At 37.8% G+C, this 22203-nt stretch overlaps 1 protein-coding gene across 1 annotated transcript in view; it reads left to right on the plus strand.

Moving 5' to 3' along the window:
* Positions 1–22203, plus strand: part of BRDT (bromodomain, testis-specific) — a 32815-nt gene that overhangs the window by 6053 nt on the left and 4559 nt on the right. Inside the window, exons 5-14 of the mRNA XM_005878994.2 lie at positions 960–1301; positions 3504–3632; positions 4310–4498; positions 5855–6024; positions 6506–6795; positions 7453–7566; positions 7762–7893; positions 14948–15006; positions 15874–16045; positions 21892–21989. Coding sequence (XP_005879056.1) covers positions 960–1301; positions 3504–3632; positions 4310–4498; positions 5855–6024; positions 6506–6795; positions 7453–7566; positions 7762–7893; positions 14948–15006; positions 15874–16045; positions 21892–21989 — 1695 coding nt within the window. The remainder of the gene's footprint in view (positions 1–959; positions 1302–3503; positions 3633–4309; positions 4499–5854; positions 6025–6505; positions 6796–7452; positions 7567–7761; positions 7894–14947; positions 15007–15873; positions 16046–21891; positions 21990–22203) is intronic.

Below are 22203 nucleotides of genomic sequence, written 5' to 3' on the forward strand. Positions count from 1 at the left end.
CTGCAGTTTGTTAGGTAATTATCAGATTGCAAAGGGCCAGGCCTTTCATATGCAAAAGCCTCTGTGGCTTGGGCAGGGCAGGGTCCCAGGGGATCAACAGGGCGGAGTGAGCAGTTATGGCTGCTCTCAGTCCTGCCCTCAGAGGCCCCGCTTCTCAGTGTCCCGGCAATCGCTGCAAGCACCCCGGAGAGAAAGCTGCCCTCAAGTTCTGACCGATGCCAGACAGTCCAGTTTCTCCTGTATGAGTCTGGGTCCCCAGAGACTCGCCCGGAACTGGAGCTCAGAGCTTGAGACTGCCTCCCAATTGAAAAAGACAACCGTGTCCTCAGCCGCCAGCCATCTCCGCATGCGCCTCTGTACCTCTGTATTTTACTTCCGCACCGCACCTCCTCTGAGTCTTGGTATGCTTTTCTCTTTCGTTCTAGTTGTAGAATTTCCACTCAGCCAGCCTTCCTGTGGTTCTGGATGATGTCCGTTCTGTCTTTTAGTTGTATTTTTGAAGTGGTTGTGCGAGGCAGCAATCTCGGGTGTTTACCTATGCCGCCATCTTGGTTTCTCTTCTGGAGATTTCTTAGGTAGGATTTGAACTGGTTTAGAATCTTTGTAGTTTCTTTTATATGTGTGTGTGATGTAACGTATTTACTCACAATTTGGTGGGTCAATAACTTTCTTTTAAAATTCATACACTCTAGCTGATTTCAGGTATTTAAAAACTTTTTGTATAACTGACTTTTTTTTTCTATCTTTCATTGGTCTCAAAGGTTTACACAAGAGAATTCTTGCAGGGTGGGAAGAAAAACATATAAATTACTTACTTTGTCTATAAAAGAGAAAATAACTTTTACTAATATGTAATATGTGGAAGACTTGGTGCTAATAATGCTTTCCTTTGTTTTTTTAAGAAAATTGTTGCTCTGAATGTCACCTTATAGTTTTATTGTTGAATTGTTTTGTTTTAGGTTACAAAGGGTGTAAAGAGGAAAGCAGATACAACAACTCCTACAACTTCAGTAGTTAAAGCAAGTGGTGAACCTTCCCCAGCACTTCCAGAAAAAAAAACAGCCAAAATGCCACCCGTAAAAGAAAGTGGGGGGAAGAATGTTTTGCCGAATTCTCAGCAACAATATAAAGTTAAAGTAAGTGAACCATTAAGGCACTGTAGTGAGATTCTGAAAGAACTGTTTGCAAAGAAGCACTTTTCATATGCATGGCCCTTTTATAACCCTGTTGATGTTAATGCATTGGGACTCCATAACTACTATGACATTGTGAAAAATCCAATGGATCTTGGAACTATCAAGGTAAATGTCTTAATAGGAGGGACTTCTTTTCCTGATTATAAAAGTCATTGTGTCCTTGTAAAGAAATTTTAAATTCAGAAAATGATAAAGAAGAAAATTTAAATCATTAGTAGTCTAACCACCTGGTGCGAATCATGGGAACATTTAACAGTATATTTTTTTATTTTCTTCTAATCAAACATATCTATGGTCCTTTCCTATAATATTTGAGTTACAGTATATAACTGTACCCTGAATTTTTATTTACTATATTGTGAACATTATTTCATTATATATTCAATAATTTTTTTCCTCACCTGAGGATATGTTTATTTTAGAGAGAGAGAGAGAGAGAGGATAAAAAAATTGATTGGTTGATTCGCATGAGTACGTCCCAACTAGGGTTTGAATCCAAAACTTAGGTATGTGCCCTGATCAGCACATACCTTAGAGTGTACAGGACAATGCTCTAACCAACTGAGCCACCAAAAAATGCCCTATATTTTTTGCCAATCTCACAAAAGAAAAATTTTTTTAATTCATAATTCTAATGCAAAACATTTTTATGTAGTTTATAACCCTTTCTGCATGATGTTTTCTTGCTGATTTTGAAGCTTTAAATTATTGGCAAAATTTAATTATGTATGTTAATTTTAAGGGAAATTACTAAAAGAATACAACTATAGCATTTACAGAATTGTTATCTATCTTCCCGGTAAATTGTACTCATTGTACTCCTTATTTATTGTCTGGAACAGAGATTTTTAACCTTTTTCATCTCATGGCACACACAAACTAATTACTAAAATTCTGTAGCTCACAAAAAAAGCCCTATATTTTTTGCCAGTCTCACAAAAGAAAAATAGGTATGAGTTTTATTCATTCACACCAGTGGCTATTCTTCTGTTAGCTGTTGTCATTTTTTAACTTGACAATCTAAAGGAAAGGAGGTCAGTGCCCCTGATAAGTAATTGGGTATTGTATGTTTTAAAAATTCTTGTGGCACACCAGTGTGCCACCGAACATTGGCTGCAAAATCACTGGTCTGGAAGTTTGGTTTTTATTTAACACACAGTTTTATTTTATTGTATCATCAACTTTAAGTTTATTAACCTGTTACTAAATTTTGTGTTTACCATCATTTTTTTCTTCTTACTTTTTCCTCTGTTTTTTTTCCTTTTCACAAAAGTGCAAATGTGTGGCTCTTCCATGAGGGCTTAGGTGTCTATATTTTGTCTTTATTCTTTTTTTTAAAGTAATTTTTTAGCTTCAGACACTATGGCTCAGTTGGCTATAGTCGTCCTGTACACCAAAAGGTAGGGAGTTAAATTCCCTGATCCCAATCAGAGCACATTCAAATCTCCAGTGATCTGATGGGTAGAAAATTGTTTCATGCTTTTGTTTTGCATTTCTTCCATTACAAATGAGGTCTGGCATGTTACATTTGTTTATTGGCCTTTTGTATTTGTTTATGAATTGTTCATTAATACACACGTTTTGCCCAGCAGTCTAAAGGATTTACTTGTCTGTTGGTAGTTTTTATTTTATAGTGTCTGCCTAACTGGCTACTCTACATCCTCATTCTTCTATATCAGTGGTTCTCAACCTTCTTAAGGCCGCGACCCTTTAATACAGTTCCTCATGTTGTGGTGACCCCCAACCATAAAATTATTTTCGTTGCTACTTCATAACTGTAATTTTGCTACTGTTATGAATCGTAATGTAAATATCTGATATGCAGGATGTATTTTCATTGTTACAAATTGAACATAATTAAAGCATAGTGATTAATCACAAAAACAATATGTAATTATATATGTGTTTTCCGATGGTCTTAGGCGACCCCTGTGAAAGGGTCATTCGACCCCCAAAGGGGTCTCGACCCACAGGTTGAGAACTGCTGTTCTATATACTTAATATGCAGCTACCTAAAAATGTAACCCTTGCTGATCATTTCTTTTCTGTTCATTTTTAAATGTCTTCATTCCTAGGACAATTGTAATATACATCTTAGATGTAGGTGCCCTTTTCACTGCTTTTCTATGTTCAAACTTGTCTATCCAAGATTATCTGAAAACATCTTGTTTTCCTGCTGTTGTGATTTTATTCCTATTCTTTTTTTTTACTTGGAATGCCCTCCTTTCTTATCTCTAAACACTTAATATAGGTGGTCAAATAATTATTGGCTATGTTTGTGAATCCTGTAATTTTTCATTTATTTAGAGAAAAATGGACAACCAAGAATATAAGGATGCATATGAATTTGCTGCAGATGTTAGATTAATGTTCATGAATTGCTACAGATACAATCCTCCAGATCATGAAGTAGTGACAATGGCAAGAATGCTCCAGGTAAGTTGTTACCTGTGCTCTGAAAGTGAATTTCCTCTGAATATAGTTTAGAAATTTTAGAACCATAACTCAAGAGATAAAGAATAACACCCAAGTACTAAAATACAATTTTTAAATTGGTGGGATGGTTTGTTTCTTGAGGTATAGCATCCTTTAGTAGCAAATCTTTTAACAAAGTGCCCACCATATAGAGGATATTGGGGAAAATATTAGTGAAACGGGGACAGTAGATATCTCAGATAGGGTTGACTGGAGCCCATGTCCCACTAAAGGAAAGACCTAAGGACTTTTGAGGCTGAACTATTGGGAGGTAGTAGACTGCCAACCACAGGGCAGGAGATCTGTGAAAGAAGATTCTCAATATTACTTGGTCTGCGTTACGTGAAAAAAGTGAGAAATGTTGCTATGGTTGGCTGGAGGGTAAGCATGAGTCTTATATTTCTTCTTCTGGTAATTGTTATCTAGTTTTATAGAGATATAATTGGCATGTAACACTGTATATGTTTTAAGTTTTACACATAATGACCTGATAAATGTATATATTACAAAATGATGACCACAAGGAAAACCAGAACTGTTATAAAAATATGACACCAAAATGTAGCTTTTGTTAAAGGGACAGTGCTGCATTAAATAAAAAATACATAAAACCTTAACAGTCTGATTTTCCATTATAGGATGTTTTTGAAATGCATTTTGCAAAGATCCCAGATGAACCTGTTGAAAGTAAGCCTGTATATAATATCAAAACAGATACCACAAAGTCCCTTGGTAGAGAAAGCAGTACTGAAACTTCCTCTGAAGATAACTCTTCTGATGATTCTGAAGATGACGAAGTTCAGTGTATTGCAAAGCTTAAGAAGCAGGTAGCTAAGTGTATTGATACAAGTTTTTGTATTTATATGAGCTGTTGCTGCTGATCCTATATACTAAAAGCATAATATGCTAAATGTCTGACTGCTCATTCGACCATTCGTTTGATTGTTCTACCAGTCACTATGACACACACCACTAGGGGGCAGGCATTCCGATCGGTAAGTTAGCTTGCTGCTGGGGGACTGGGGGAAACAGGCTGGACATGCCCTGGAGCCCTCCCGCGATCCTGCCCAGGCTGGCCAGCCCCAATCGGCCCCAATTGCCGACTAGGCCAAGGGACCCCACCAGTGCATGAATTCGTGCACCAGGCCTCTAGTCTATTATAAAATCCTTTGTGTAGATTAAGAGCTGTTATATCTACATCACTTAGCAACTGTAGCTCTATTTACCTATTGACACGTTTATAATGTTTAATATTCTTTCCCACTAAAATATCTATATCTTAAAATCTTGTTATTTATATTGTTATTTTATTTTACTTTTTAAAATATATTTTTATTGATTTCAGAGATGGGGAGAGAGAGAGAGAAACATCAATGATGAGAGCCATTGATCGGCTACCTCCTATACAGCCCCTTACTGGGGATTGAGCCCACAACCCAGGCATGTGCCCTGACTAGGAATCAAACCCAGGACCCTTCAGTCTGCAGGTTTACACTTTCCAGTTAGCCAAAATGGCCAGGGCTATTTATATTTTTAACCACAATGAGCTAATTTGCTTTGAAATGATTTATATATCATAATCAGAGATATTTTATGGATGATATCTTTAATATTTGCTACCTTTTTATGATAAAATGTTAAGCTGCTCTAAGCTAAAGCCTGAAAAATCAATTATTAAAAACTTAAGCCCTAACTGGTTTGGCTCAATGGATAGAGCATCGGCCTGGGGACTCAAGGGTCCCAGGTTTGATTCCGGTCAAGGGCATGTACCTTGGTTGCAGGCACATACCCAGTGGGGAGTGTGCAGGAGGCAGCTGATCGATGTTTCTCTCTCATCGATGTTTCTAACTCTCTATCCCTCTCCCTTCCTCTCTGTGAGAAATCAATAAAATATATTTAAAAAAAAAAAAAAAAAAACTTAAGACTACCTGAAATGCTAATTATTCTAGGTCTCGTTTAGATGAATATTTAAGCTTATGGGGTGAGCACATGATAGATAGTGTTTGTAATTTAATATATACCCTTCAATATAATGAATTCATAAAATGAAATTCAAACTCAAGAGAAAAGTTATATTAAATGAATCTAAAATATAATGTGAAGGATACTCTTGACTTTTGAGTGCATCATTTTATTCTAGTGTCTTTAATTATTTAATTATTATCTAATTTTTCCTTTATCAGATTAAAGCTGTTCATGATCAACTGCAGGTTCTATCCCAAGTACCACACCATAAGCTAAAAAAAAAAGACAAATCTAAACGGGAAAAGAAAAAAGGAAAGGTTAATAACACAGATGAAAATCCAAGAAAGAAGTTTAAGCAAATGAAAATAAAGGAGAAATCTAAGAGCAAGTAAGTATCTTTTATGATGCTTTATTAAAAGAATATTATGTAAAACTGGAGTCCCAGTGCACGAATTCGTGCACCGGTGGGGTCCCTAGGCCTCACTGGTGATCAGGGCCGATCAGGGCCATCTTGCCCAGTCCCGATCAGGGCCAGGCCGATTGGGGCCTGCCATCTAGGGGGAGAGACAAGGAGAGGGACTGCGGGAGGTTGGCTGGCTTGCTGGGGGGAGGGGGGGACTGTGGGAGGTTGGCCAGCTGGCCTCTATCGGGGCAAATCAGGGCCAGCCGACTGGGGGGAGGGACCGCAGGAGGTTGTACGGCCGCAAGAGGTTGGCTGTGGGAGCACACTGATCACCAGGGGGCAGCTCCTGCACCCTGGTGGTCAGTGAGCATCATAGCAACTAGTCTACCGGTCATTCAGTCATAACAGTCACTTAGGCTTTCATATATTGTAAAATAGATTTGACTAAATTTAATTTTTGTTGCAGTGAGCCAAAGAAGAGGCAACAACTAGTGTTGGCTCTGGAATCTGAGGATGAAGATAATGCTAAACCTATGAGCCATGATGAGAAAAGGCGGTTAAGTTTGGATATAAACAAACTCCCTGGAGATAAACTTGGAAAAGTCCTTCATATAATACATTCAAGAGAACCTTCACTGAGAAATTCTAACCATGAGGATATAGAGATAGACTTTGAAACACTGAAAACAACAACACTAAGAGAGCTAGAAAAATATGTTGCTGCATGTCTAAGAAAAAGACCACTAAAACCTCATGGTAGGTATCCTATATAATAAAGACCTAATATGCTAATGCTCATCACACCATCATGCCGTAATGACCTATCAGCAGGAGGCTGTGTGTGCCACAGGCACAGCTACGTGCCTGGCGAGGCGCACGTGGGTGGGTGGGGACTTGACGCTGTGTCCTTCCAGACAAAGCTGCCTGAGGCTCAGGCAAGCTGCAGATGGCGGCTGCCACTGCCCAGGGCCAGCCTGAGGCTCAGGCAAGCTATGGATGGTGGCTGCTGCTGCCCAGGGCCCGAGACTCAGGGCTGGGCCGAGGCTCAGGAAAACCGCGGTGGCTGCAAGGGCCAAGGCTCAGACAGCCACACGGCTGGCAGTGGCAGCAGCAGAGGCATGATGGGGGCATCACCTTCCCCTGATCGCCAGGTCACCTCCTGCAGAGGGAGGCCAGAGGCAGCAGCAGCGAGGGGTGATGGGGGCGGTGCCTTTCCCTGATCGGCCGTGGGGAGTGGGAGATCCCCTGAGGGCTCCCTGACTGTGAGAGCGTGCAGGCCGGGCTGAGGGACCCCTCCCAGTGCATGAATTTTCGTGCACCAGGCCTCTAGTTTCTATATATGAGTAGATATCATTCTGATGTTCACTACTTTTAAGTTTGCTCACTCTTTTACTTTTGTCCTAAATCACACAGGTAAGAAAATAATGAAGTCAAATGAAGAACTTCATGCACAGAAAAAACAGCAGTTGGAAAAGCGATTACTAGATGTCAATAATCAGTTAAATTCCAGAAAATGCCAAACAAAATGTAGGTGGTCATTTTCAAATGTTCCTGTGACTATGGGGTTTCCCCAAAAAATGTCTATACACACTTTGAATAATTATATAGGCACTGTTTATTAAAATACATTTCATTTTCAAAATTGAGCTATTAGCTATTAAAGTGTGTATACATTTTATGGGGACACCTACTGGCATTTCAATGTGTTTCTCTATTTTGTAGCTGAGAAAACGCCATCATCCACAGCTGTTGTTGGAATTGGTTCCCGGTTGAGAGACAGCAGCAGCAGTTCGTCAGAGTCTGAAAGTAGTAGCAGTGATTCAGTTACTTCAGACAGCAGTGATTCCGAATCAGGTTAGCTATCCCCTTAAGTGCACCTCTGGTTGTGGGAAAATTTTTGAAATGTTTGTTACTTACCCAGAAAGTATGGCTTGGATGCCACACTTATTATTTAATCTCATGTTTGATGACATCACTATTTTCTTTAAGAGGTACTGTGTAAAATAAACTTCATATTATATGTATGTGGCTTATAGGCTTGTAATATTGAAAATAATTTTACTAAAGGTGGGATAGCCTCTTAGTACATAATACCAGATCAAATCTTAATACCAGAAACTATCAAATAACAAAATGCTGGTCTTCTGTTTCTAAGATAAAAGGTTGAGGACATTTTTCATATCAGATCACTCTAATGTTGCAAAGCATGTCCTATTGTGACAATATATTTTGATTCAAATAATCATTTTGAATTAAGAAACCAGTCATCCTAGAAACTGTAAAACAGGTTTTTTCACTTCTATATTGTCTTCACCATAGAAGATGATCTTTCATTTATAAAAAATTATACTTTAAATTCAGACTCTCACTTATGCTAAAGTACCACATTACCTTGTACAGTTTATTGTCAGCTGTATCAAACTTAACTCATTCCTGTTTTCTTCGTGCACTTTCATTGATGGTTATGTAGCTGACAAGTAACCTCTGTCCCAAGGAACGAAGTGGTAGTAGCATTCATCATTGTTCACCAAAGGCAAATTCAGAATACAGAACACTTTGGTGCTAAAATTTTCTTTATTTTAAAATGAGATGTATGTTTGTCATAAAATTCAGATCTTTATAAAAAAAAAAACAAAAAAAAACGTCCAACATAGAATATTGGCACATCAGGTATTCCTACAAACTATTAGAATATCCTTCTTATTTCAATCTGGCAGTAAGGATTTGCAGGCATACACTGCATTCTGTTTTTACTTTTGCTTCTGTTTAGTTAGTATTTATGTGGTGCTGATTGCTGTATTTTGTTTTTACATTTCTAAAGTACACAGTGTTAAATATTTTTGTTAGAATAAACAGAACTTACAATTTTGTTGGAATTTGTCATGCCAGAAAAAATTTAATTTAGGGCTCTTATATATTATTTTACTTTTAAGCATAAAACAATGCTGGGAAAACTCTTAAGTTGCATTTAGAGTCTTAAATTGTAATAGCATTTGTAATTCCATTTAATAAAGCATTTTTGGTCTAATAAGTTAGAGCACTTTGTCTTTTATTTGTAGGATAGAACTCATATTGGAACTGTTAGTTTGAATTATCTAATTACATATTGACTTCTTTTCCGTAAATTCCTTGCGTATTAGAGGAAAAGTACTATATACAGAGTGCTTTAACAGAGTACCTCAATTTTAATTTTAATTATCAGTTTCTGATAGAATCTTCCAAAATATTGCATGAAGGAAAGAATGTTTTTCATCCACTATGTGTTCTTAAAATGTTGTGTTTTTTGTTGCCATTGTTTATATATACATATATATAACATATATATTATATTTTTATGATTTTAGAGAGAGGAGAGAGATAGAAACATCAATGATGAGAGAGAATCATTGATCGCCTGCCTCCTACATGCCTCGTGATGGGGATTGAGCCTGAAACCTGAGCATGTTCCCTGACGGGGAATTGAACCGTGACCTTCTGGTTCATGGGTTGACACTCAACAGCTAAGCCACACCAGCCGGGCGTTATATATATATTTAAGTTTATTGGAGTGACTAGTTAATAAAATTATATACATTCAAGTGTACAATTCTATGATTCATCATCTGTATATTAAATTGTGTGCCTACCACTCAAAGTCAAATCTTCTTTCATCACTATATATTTGACTCCTTTTATCCCTTACTATCTTCTCAACCCCTATTCCCTCTGGTATAATATTATGTTTTTCAAACTTTCTAGCAGAATAACTTGGCCTCAGAATTCTAATTTTAAAATTCTTATTTTATGACATTATTGTTTAATGTCATCTTTTTCAAAAAGCAGGAACTATTTTTAAAAATCATTATTTAAAAAATCCAATTAGCAGCCCTGGCTAGTGTGCCTCAGTTGGATTTTGGAGCATTTTTCCATACACTGAAAGGTGGCAGGTTCAATTTCCAGTTATGGCATATAACCAGGTTGTGGGTTTGATTCCCTATGGGGGTGCAAACAGGGGGCAACCAATCAATGTTTCTCTCACCCCTCCTTTCCTCTCTCTAAAATCAATTAAAATTATGTATATAAAATTAAACCTATATATTTAAAGAAGCAAAAGTTTTATACTTCATTCCACATTATAATAGTATATAGGTTTGTGACACAAAGGACAGTTTGTTTTTTTTTAAAAAAAATATATTTTATTGATTTTTTTACAGAGAGGAAGGGAGAGGGATAGAGAGTTAGAAACATCGATGAGAGAGAAACATCGATCAGCTGCCTCCTGCACGCCCCCTACTGGGGATGTGCCCGCAACCAAGGCACATGCCCTTGACTGGAATCGAACCTGGGACCCTTCAGTCCACAGGCTGACGCTCTATCCACTGAGCCAAACCGGTTAGGGCCAGTTTGTCTTTTAACATTATAGTATGAATTATCATTTTCCTTTGAAATTTATATTTTATGAATATTCAGACTGTATACTTCATTGAAAAATATATTTTTGCTTAATAAATTAGTAAATGAAAGCAATAAGACCTTTTGTCCTACATATTAACTTCAGTTGTGCCCATTAAAATACTGTAAGACTCCTAATTTCTAGTGTGTGAGCTAAGAACATTTTTACTTCTGAGAACAATAAAAATATATAAATAGATTGTAAATTATGAAAAGTAATCATTAGTTATCAATGACAATAACTATTGTAAAAATAAGTTACTCATCTATCATTCTTAATTATGCACATGACATTTTCAGGGAATAAACAAATCCCAAGTCTGAGTTTAAAGGTGGGAGGAAATAGGTCTATTCACTGAAAAAATATAATTTTTGAAAACGAGGCATATGAGCAAAAACTTCGTTAACATGCATAAAAATTAACTGAAAATACATATAAGATTTTGTATCTTTTTTCCCCAAATTATAAGAGAAAGTTTATATAGAAAGTTAGAGAGGTAGTAGAAGTGAGCCAGGTGGACTGGGCAGGCTCAGGAAACAAATTTCAGAAGCAAAAGAAGGGCCCTTGGAGCTTAAGAGAGGGAAAGGCAGAGGTAATGTGTCTGAGGGAAAGGCACAGGTGTGCTCCCAAGAGGGAGAGCATGCCAAGATTGTGTGGCTTTAAAATTTATTATGACTATGAATATCTTGCTTCCCTGCACTCTAGGTAAGGAGGCCTTTTGATTATTCATGATAGGAGATATGAATATAATTTCATTTCTTCAAAATTTTATTAGAGGAAACTTTCCTGAAATCTGTAAAAATTATTTTCTGATAGAAATATATTGATCTTTATGAATTTTTTATCAATCTGTTTTTTAATACCTGTCCTGGATTTTTATAGCAATTTGATTTTATGCAGTTTTCTTAGTCAAGTCACAATTTCTTACAAATTTGTTCATCAGACTCAAGGTTCTTATGGCTATCCTGTATTAAGAGTTGGCATCTTTATTACAATACTAGAGGCCCAGTACATGAATTCATGCACCAGTGGGGTCCCTCAGCCTGGCCTGAGGGATCGGGCGGAAACCGGCAGTCCAACATCCCCTGAGGGATGCAGTAGTGTGCGAAGCTGAGGCAGTAGTGCGCTGCGCCACTCCTGCTCATCCTGGCCCCACTGCACCTGCTGCCGCCTGGTAGGCTCACTGCCACTCCACTGAGGTCAATGATTCGAGAGTAGAATGAGAAGCAAAATGCTGAGTATAGACTCTTATTTTCATCTATCTATAGTCTGTAAGGCTTAAAGACATACTATATTAGGTAGCGTTGATTATTTTAAAGTAAAAGTAAGTTTATTGAAGCTCAGGATAGTGAGGCAAAGGAAGGGCCCTTGGATACAGGATGTGGGGAGATGGGGAGAAGCCTAGGATGAGCTGCTGCTGCTGCCAGCTGCTCCCCTGGTTGCAAACCTTGTTGGAACTCTTAGAGTTTAGGATAGAGGAAACAAAGATATGCACCTGAGAAAAGGGCACAAGTGTACTCAAAGAAGAGTGAGCCTGGCTTTGATTTTTTAAAATTGAAATTCTTTGATGCCTTTTGCTAGTGTCTTCAGATTTCAAGGTGCTAATTTGTATAACAATTCAGAGCTTTAGTTTTATATGTCAGAAAACCAAGATGATACCCTTAAATTTTTAGCAGAGTACTAACATGGTATGTCATATTTTTATTATACTTAAGAGTTTATATCATAGAATAATGTAGGGCAGGTACATATTTGAACAATTAAGACAGATGTATAGATTGCATATATTATAATTATATTAATGAAGTCTGGTTTTGTTCAAAGGTGAAACGATAATTTCTCCACAAAATGTAAAAGCTACCTGGATCTATATCTTTGGTCTTTGTAGTCTATCTTCTTCCTTTCTCCTCCCACCTAACCCCCAACACTTAAATGATACTTAGTAGAATGACATTGATAGGGTTCATATAATTGAAAATACTTGAATCCTTTAAATTAAAGCACATTTTTTGCCAACTCAAACACAGAAAGTACTTCAGAACTATAAACAGCAACCACACACCGGGCCACAGGCCGCCCCCTGCCTGCATCACTATCCTTCAGGCCTTGCCTATGTCTGGGGACACATGGGAAAAGAGAACCTTCTCAATTGGATTGCAAGTTGAGGAAATTGGAGGTCTCGTGTTAAGTGAATATAGAGATATCTTCTTGGAAAGAGAAAGATTTTGCTTGCTTATACACACACACTCACAACATCCCTGCATCATAAGTCACCTATAATCATTTTGATTCGCTTGAGCAGCACAATTGGCCTTTTATAGATTATGTAAAAAATAAAGCCATTTCTGTTTTCTTTGCGGATTTTGCTCAGCTGCCTAGAGTATTCACAGTGTCCACACTTCAAGGGCCCACCACACTCTTTCAAAATATGCTTGGCTTTTAATATATTAACATCTATTGCTGGCCTCAGGCTTTCAACAGTGACACAGCCACTAAAGTCAGTGATGCCAGATCAGTCTGGATGATTATGCTTTTGGAGAACAAAAGAGAATGTACCCATCACTCAAAGAGAAGGCCTTCCAGCTTTTCAGACATAAAAACAGTGAACTTCCCTGAGAATATTCCTTTTGTCCACTGAACTTTTAAAGCAGACTATCAACCATTATAGGTATTACTCATTTACACAACACTTTTCTAACATAAGCTGTGAGTACATTTTATTCCCCTAAGAGAGTTTATTAACTAATATATCTTTTTATATAGGCAATTGCTAATTTTAAGTTCATATTTCTTTACAATTTTACCCTATTTTGTACTTAATTGCGGTTCATTCAATAAACTTTATTTCAATAACTAAGGGGAAAAAACACACTATTGAGTGGCATTTAGCAATTTTAACAATGTCAAGCAACAAACATTTTAGGAAAGGAAAGAACAGTAACATATCCAATGGAAACTGATGACATCTCAGGAGGCAGAAGATAATTATTAAAATTAAAATGTAGCCCTACCTGGTTTGGCTCAGTGGATAGAGCCTCATCCTGTGAACTGAAGGGTCCCAGGTTCGATTCTGGTCAAGGGCATGTACCTCAGTTGCAGGCTCCGGCCCGGCTCAGACCCTGGTTGGGGCTCAAGCAGGAGGCAACCAGTTGATGTGTCTCTCACATTGTCAGTGTTTCTCTTTGTCTTTCCCTCTCTTTTCTACTCTCTCTAAAAATCAATGGAAAAATATCCTCGGGTGAGGATAAAAAAGAAAAATTAAAATGTATTCAGTTTGAATAAGATTTGGTGTTGACCAGCCTTGGTGTCCTGGAGCCTAAAGCAAATAATGATTACTTGCTCATACAAGCTGGCCTGGAGAGAGGGGTGAAGGCACTAACTATAGTTTGGAGCTTTACCACACTGACCTACACTTGCAATTGGGGAAAATAGCACCAGAATATATATATATATATGCCTAATATGCTAATTGTCCCTCCAACCGTTTGACCGTTCGACCAGTTGCTATGATGTGCACTGACCACCAGAGGGGCAGGCGCTCCGACCAGTAGGTTAGCTTGCTGCTGGGGTCTGGCCAATCAGGACTGGGCAAGACAGGCTGGACACACCCTGGAGCCCTCCCATGGTCCCTCCCTGGCCCTGATCGGTCGTGCACCAGTGGGGTACCTCGGCCTGGTCTGCGCCCTCTCTTAATCCAGGACCCCTTAGGGGATGTCCACAGGCCAGGCCGAGGGACCCCACCTGTGCACAAATCTGTGCACTGGGCTTCTAGTTTTAAATAAAGAAAGAGGAACCTATGAGCACCATATCAGAGATCTCTTTTTATACCTACTCTACTGCCAGTGTCAGCTGTAAAGGTATTTGTAAAAGCTAAATGCGTTATTATAAAACCCCTTTGGTGCCATATAGTTGAGGCTGACAAATAGTTAGATGTAACTAAAGTACTAATCAGATGGGACCTTTATTATAATGCTTAGCAAGCAGAGCAGACTTTACCATGAAATCAAATAGCTTCGCTTTTAATAAAATACTGCATCCTTTCAGATAAATAACATACCCTTGTCTTATAGTAAATTCTTATTTTAATTAAACTCTTAGTAGCTACTTGGTAAATGATGATTTTAGTAGAATTGGTACTGCTTCTTTAATTAAAACCTTCTTTTGTGACTTGTTCCTTTTTTAAAATATCACTGATTTGATCTCCTAACTGTGAAGTAACTGTTCTTTTTTGCTTAAATAATACAAATTGAAATTTGTGAGTGGATATGTAGTCCATTATGTGGGAAAGAAATGTCCCTTTTAAAAGCAAGTATGCCTTTAGAAATTTTGATGGATTCAAAGAGGGCAAAATCCTGGAGAGTATAAGAACCTCTTGATTTAAGAGGTTGGACTTAAGGCATTTCACCATTTTATTTCTAATATGAAAATAATTGTAATTTAGAAGTAATTTTAAGCTTGCAAACATTTCTTTTGTAGAAATGTTACCTAAATTTACTGAAGTGAAACAGAATGGATCTCCTAAAGAGAAAGTAAAGGTAAGTTAATTCTCCATTTTTACCTTAGAATTTTAAAATTATGTATGTTATAACTCACTAGATAGTAGTAGCTTTCTTTGCAATTGGTTGTTTGATTTACATGAAGACTTGTCACTCTATTCAGTTGGTCAGATGATCAAAGATTTCTTACGAAAGAAGATTGAATAGAGAAATTATTAGGCTACATTTTTCTAATAACTATTATATAAGTCAAACAAATAAGTAGAACAAATTTATAGAATTTTTGGCTTAGTCTTGTGAGTCGAAATATAGAGGGCAGCTTTGGTGTTCCCATATGCACACAGTAGGTGGAATAAGGGCTTTGCCTAGTGCCTTTCACAGCATAATCATTAAATGTTAGCTATTATAATACAGCTTTTTAACTGAGTACTGAATCAGAATTTGTTGATAGTCGTATAGGTCAACCATCATGTGATTTTAACCACCTCTCCCTTTATGTCTAATTCAATAAAGAAAAAGGGGCAAAAGAGGATTTGTCTCTAGATTTGATATAAAGGCTAGGTTTTTATTTTCAGTAGATCACAGGAAAGCACTTAAAAATAAGTAGCACTGTTTGATAATATACTTGTAAGTCTATGGGTACTAGTAATTACGATTTTAGGCTTTGACTAACTACTTAGTATAAGCTACGTATATGATGGCGAAGATATTTAATCTTTCTAAACCTTGGTTTTCTCATTTGTAAGATAGGAATAATTATACCTTATGAATTTGTGTGACTTAAATAATTTCATATTCAAAGATAGTGTTCAATTATATTTTTTCCTCATGTTTCTATAGTCTTAGTTATATTTTGTGTGTGGTTAAAACTCTGAAAGGTAATTTTATTTAACTTTGTCTTAACAGATACAATCTTCTATGCAAGATACAACCTCTAGTACTATTGCCCTTTTTCATCAGACTATACATTCAAGTGGAACCGCACCAGATCACCACCAGTTAGCAATTAATCATCAAGAATTAGAACATAAACCGAGTGTGAAAAACATTTCACCTTTACAAATCCTGCCTCCCTCAGGTAAGAAATTAGCAAGTAAATGACTGTAAATGAGAAACTGACTTCTAAATCTGTATATGAAAATGCTAAGGTCACCCTACCCGTGGTCGGCAAACTGCCGCTCGCGAGCCACATGCGGCTCTTTTGGCCCCTTGTGTGTGGCTCTTCCTAAGCCTTAGGAGTACCCTAATTAAGTTAATAGCAATGTACCTACTTATATAGTTTAAGTTGAAAAAATTTGGCTCTCAAAAGAAATTTCAATCATTGTACTGTTGATATTTGGCTCTGTTGACTAATGAGTTTGCCGACCACTGCTAGCCTGTTTGACTCAGTGGATAGAACGTCAGCCTGTGGACTGAAGGGTCCCAGGTTCATTTTGGTCAAAGTCATATGCCTGGGTTGTGGGCTCGATCCCCAGTAGTAGGGGGCATTGAGGCAACTGATCAATGATTCTCATCATTGATGTTTCTATCTCTCCCTCTCCCTATCTGAAATCAATAAAAATATATTTTTTTAAAAATTGATTTGCTATGTATCTGAGATACTGAAAATCATAACTAGTACCTTTCAGGTTAGAAATAATCACTGAAACACATTGTTAGAAATTATCTGCTTCATACCCAAAGGCAACCTTTACATTTTTATATATATATATATATATTTCATTGGGGTTTTTTTTTACAGAGAGGAAGAGAGAGGGATAGAGAGTTAGAAACATCGATGAGAGAGAAACATCGATCAGCTGCCTCCTGCACACCCCCTGCCAGGGATGTGCCCGCAACCAAGGTACATGCCCTTGACCGGAATCGAACCTGGGACCCTTCAGTCCGCAGGCCGATGCTCTATCCACTGAGCCAAACCAGTCAGGGCGGCACTCTTTACATTTGAATGAAAAACTATATGTACACTTCACATGCTACTTACTTTCATATACATTATATACACTGGCATGTTTGCTATATAAAAAAAACCCATCACTGCCAGAGCCCATACTACCAAGTTCTGAGCAGACTTGGGAGATATTGCTCTTCATTTCCATGATGCCCATGCCTACATGGGTTGGAAAGGTAAGATTGAATGAGGAAAAGATATTTAGAAATTTCATAGAAAGAAATGGAATTATATAAATAGTTTACAGCTAAGGCAACTTGGGCTAGAAATACTTGCCTAATGATGGTTTGTATTTACTACAAACGTCTTCTAAATTAGCTAACTTTATGTGGTTAGATTCATTTGACTTCATAAATGCCTTATAGGTTGTCAGAAATGGAGGCATTGCCAGTCTCAGAATTGTTCTCCTAGGGATGTGTGGCACAAAGGATATTCTCTGATAGTGATGAGCACAGTCTAGGGAGTAAACCTTGAGACTAATGTTTCCGGGGCAAGACTAGAGGCAGGTGTGGATATTCCTTATGCATGGCTCCTTCCCTCTAGGCTGCTCCTGGGTTTCCACTTGGCCTTCCAAAGCAGAAGAAATTTCTAAGCTGTTTTTGTGCAGCATAGATTAGGAGGAAACAGTGAAGTTTGATACACCTTTATTGCTTCCAGTAAAAGCTCCCCACTATTCTGTAGAGATCAAGAGAGAAAATATCTAAGGCAACACTGTAGGGCATCCCAGGAAAAAAAATAACAAAAGATCCAAAGTGTAAAATATTTATTATTTTCTGAAAAAAGATTTTCAAGATACTCAGGAGAATTACTGAAGATGTAGTGGTTCTAGGTCATGATCGTCTTGAATACCAGTGCTAGATGTGAGTCTCTTATTTTGTAAAAACAAAACAAACAAACAAAAACAAATAGGAAAGAAAGATACCTGTGACTTTGACACTAAGGTGTTTTTTTTCTAAGACTGGGAGTTGTTTTGTTTTGAGTTTTTAGTCAGGGATTTGAACATGTTTAAAGGCTGGTCAGAAGGGAGAAGTTGCTGTTTTCATTATAGTAAGTTAATAGAAGAATGATAGGGATAGCCTTGAAGAAGAATAAAGAGAATGAAAAACAATTAGAAAGAGGAAAGTCAAGATGGTGGTGTGTTTTTTAAATCCTATCTATGTAAAAGTAGGTTTTACATATCTAAATCTTCAGTTGGAATCTGTTATTGTATTACTTCAATTTCTGTTTACATGATGATTATAATATGATCTGTAAAGGGAAAGTTTGGGTGATGTTAGAGTGGCTGGCTGGCTGTTCTGCTACACTTACTCATTTTTCAGAAGCAACATGGTTTTCATTTGTCAACTGTAGGTGGCACTATGTTCAACAGAAACTGTAAATATATAAAAGCTATAAAATATATATAGAATTTTACTTTTCTGGAGTTTAATCTCGATAGAAAAAAATTGGGGTTACACCTCTAATTTAAACAATGAAAGTAAGAAAAACATTACCAAAGTTTTCTTACTTAAAAAGAAAAACACATGACAAAATATTAGAGTAAGCAAAATATTTTTTAAATTGAATTTTCAATGTCATCAGCTTTTTTAAAAAAACAAAACAAAAAACCTCTGCCATTATCTCTACATGAACTGAAAGTTGTCTAATTTTTTTCCTTAAAATAAGTTGACATTTTTAGTCATAAAGAATTACTACCTTATCCTTATAACTTAACCTTTCCCAGCTTACAAATCTCTCAATTTTATTAAGAATTTTTTAAAAACCAAAACTTATGCTGTCATCAGTGTGGATTTGCATGGCAAATGAAAAGGTACATCAAAGAGTTTGCCATCTAGTAGCAAAAACAAACAACTGGAATATAAACTAAAAAAAAATATTATGCCCTAAAAGAATCAAAAATGAAATTTAAGGACGTGGTAAGGCAGAATATACCTGATCTCTTTGGTAGATATGTATTTTACAGGATAAACAAATATCATTTGAGCTGGATACTGGAGAAAAAGTAAGATTTGTCTATGTATATCTAGGATTGGAAGGCATTTTGTATGGTGGAAACAGCATGAATGAAGTGTATTTAGGAAGCCAGTCATTAGATGTGGTTAAAGCTTTGACTGTATAAACAGAAATACAAGGAAATAAATTTAGAAATGTAAACCTGGTTCAGATAATAAAGAACCTTGATATCTAAAGACTTTGGACATGATGGCAATGGTGTAGTCAGTGGGTAGCCAATGAAGGTTTTTTTGAGCAAAAGGGTGTGCTTCAGGGTAATTAATCTGCCAATATTATGTAGATCAGTTGGAGGAATGGGGCATAGAGACCAGAGGAGAGCAGCTGGGCTGTTGCTTTAACTGTTGATACTAATCTGAGTTATATCCTTAAGCCTCTTATCATTTTACTTTACTGCAGGGCTTTTTAGCCATGTTCCAAAGTATAGGCTTCATAAGCTAGTGATCCCCTGTCATAGCAGTAGGCTTGAAGCCGACTTCCATTTGCTCAAGTGTACAATGATCTGTACATCCTTCCTGAGTGATCATCTTGGTGTCTATGACTTCTAGTCTCATTTTTACAACTCAAGCATCCAAGTCCTGGGTATCCTATATAATAAAGAGGGAATATGCAAATTGACCATCAATCCATCACAAAGATGGTGGCGCCCACAGTGGAGACAGGGTTTCTATGACACAAGATAGCTACACCCACAGCAGAGGCCAAGTTCCTATAACGATCCTTAACAAGCAATCACCAGGGACCTGAGGCTGCATCACCCACACACACCCACCCCTGTGGGGCTTGACAGGGAAACTCAGGCCACGACCCCCGCCCAGCGAGGCTTGATAGGGGACATCAGGCCATGTCCCCTGCCTGGCGGGGCTTGATGGGGGACCTGAGGCTGCGACCCCGCACAGCAGGACTTGATAAGGGTGGGACCGGCCAAATCTAGATCTAGCCCAATGGGGGTGGGGCCGGCCGGGTCTGGGTCTCGCACAATTTCAAGGCGCACATGGGTGGGCGGGGACTTGACTCTGGGTCTCGTGGTGCACCCCAGACTCTGAAAGGAGGAAGATTTTCATATACATTTTACTAATTTTCTTTCATCTCTGACACTTCTATTATAAAGGGCAAATAGCAATATTAAAATACTCCCTCTAATTAATCCCCTTTTAATGTGCACAAATTTCGTGCATCAGGCCACTAGTATTTATATAACTCTACTGAACAACTACCCTTAAACATAGCATAAACATGTCAAACAGCATTTCAAAACTAAATTTCCCCTTTTTAACCCCCACATTTAAATCCTTCCTCTTTAATTATTGATAAGGGCATTGCCACCACTTACTCAGAGTTAGCAAACTGAGAGTCATTTAGAATTTACTTGACATATATACTCTTTATACTTCTTAAATAACATTTGGCCCCAAGCAGAGAAGGGATATAGTTCTGTACTTATAGCTTTCCTCCCTGTTTTTTCATTCGTTGTCGAACTGAGAAAGCGTAGGTACATTGGGCCATCCTATATAATAAAAGGCTAATATGCAAATCGACCAAACGGCAAATGACCGGTCACTATGGCGCGCACTGACCACAGGGAGCAGGCGCTCAATGTAGGAGCTGCCCCCTGGTGGTCAGTGTGCTCCCACAGGGGGAGTGCTGCTCAGCCATAAGCTGGGCTCACAGCTGGCAAGTGCAGTGGCAGTGGCAGGAGCTTCTCCCGCCTCTCAGCAGCACTAAGGATGTCCGAGTGACGGCTTAGGCCTGCTTCTCCCATCAGTCGGACATCCCCCAAGGGCTACCAGACTGCAAGAGGGTACAGGCCAGGCTGAGAGACACCCCCCTCCCCCCCCCCTGAGTGCACAAATTTCGTGCACCTGGCCTCTAGTATAGGAATATACACTTTTAATTTTGTTCATTCATACATCTATTGATAGTGTTTTGTTTCACCCTCCTATGCTCACTTCCTATCCCTTAATGTTCCTCTCTTCTTCAAGCCTCAACTTCAACTAGTGTGATTTAGCCAGAGGATCAGTCAAGGGATTGATGGGTAGTAGAGCTTAAATGTAAATTCCTACATATGCAAGTGGCCAGAAATTTGTGAACTTGAGTCGGTGAACAAAGGTGATACAGTTTTCATTTTTTCCCCCTGTCCTTTTGTCACTTGTTAGGACCTGTAGACTATAGAGAGAATTGAAACAGAAGTGACCCAATTAAGTTTCATGAAACAAGATGCTCTTGGTCAGAAATGACAAAAAACTCAGCTCAAACTGGGGTAAACAGTGAGGATTTTTGTTACCATACAAAACCAGTAGTTCACATATAGGTCAGTTGTTTAGGCATGGCTTAACAAACGTGCAAGCTCTTCTGCGTTTGTCTTCATCCATAATAAATGGCATATTTATATGAAAGCTTAATAATTAACAGGATTGCATAGTTCTCTTCATCTCGAGTCAAACCAACCTTTTGCTATTCCCATCCTCTCACTAGCTACTATAGGTGTCTGGTGTCTTATTTCTTCCATTCTTTGAGTTTTCTTTGTTCTGAACTTGGCCACCAGAATGCATCTTTCCCTAGAAGCCCTACATTGTCATATGCCTTCTCTTTCTTAAATGATCCATGTGGGTAGGATTACCATGATTGGTTTGTTCTAATGGAGCTGAGGTCAACCTACACACTGGAGGACTGCTGTAGTTTTGGGACAGATAAAATAGATTTTGGTGGGTGAACCACAATGTCAGCTTTATTTTATGCTGACCAAAAAAAAAGGGAGGGGGGAGGGGACAGAAATAGAGGTGGTAAATTTCAAGTGAAAAATGTTTATTTTACAGTATAATGAGTCCCAGGAAAGTTGAGAAGCATCAAAAAATTAGTCATTTTGTTTTCATAGTTTCTGAGCCAGAGAGGGGGGAAAAAGACAAATTCTGGACAAGTAAGATGAACTGTCTTGATTATACTGTTTTAAAAATGTGTGCATCTAGGTGGTTCTGAAAATCACTTGAATGGCCTAACTGTGATGCATCAGTCTGGTGATGACACAATGGTGGTTGAGTCTGAATGTCAAGCTTCTGTGCAGAAGGTAAGAGTAATGTTATTTTTTTCTCACAATATTAAAGGGATTTAAATTTTAATATGGTAATGGTCCTAATTAACTTGAATGAGATTTTGGATCTCTAAACCTAATTTTTGCCTATTAAAAAAAAAGTTACCTGTGAGCAACAACCTTTCCCCACCCTTAGTTCTTATGATTGTATTTGTAAATTCTATAATGCTAATATTTGCCAGGTATCCTG

Source organism: Myotis brandtii, unplaced genomic scaffold (assembly GCF_000412655.1).
Source record: "Myotis brandtii unplaced genomic scaffold, ASM41265v1 scaffold58, whole genome shotgun sequence".
Lineage (NCBI taxonomy): Eukaryota > Metazoa > Chordata > Mammalia > Chiroptera > Vespertilionidae > Myotis > Myotis brandtii.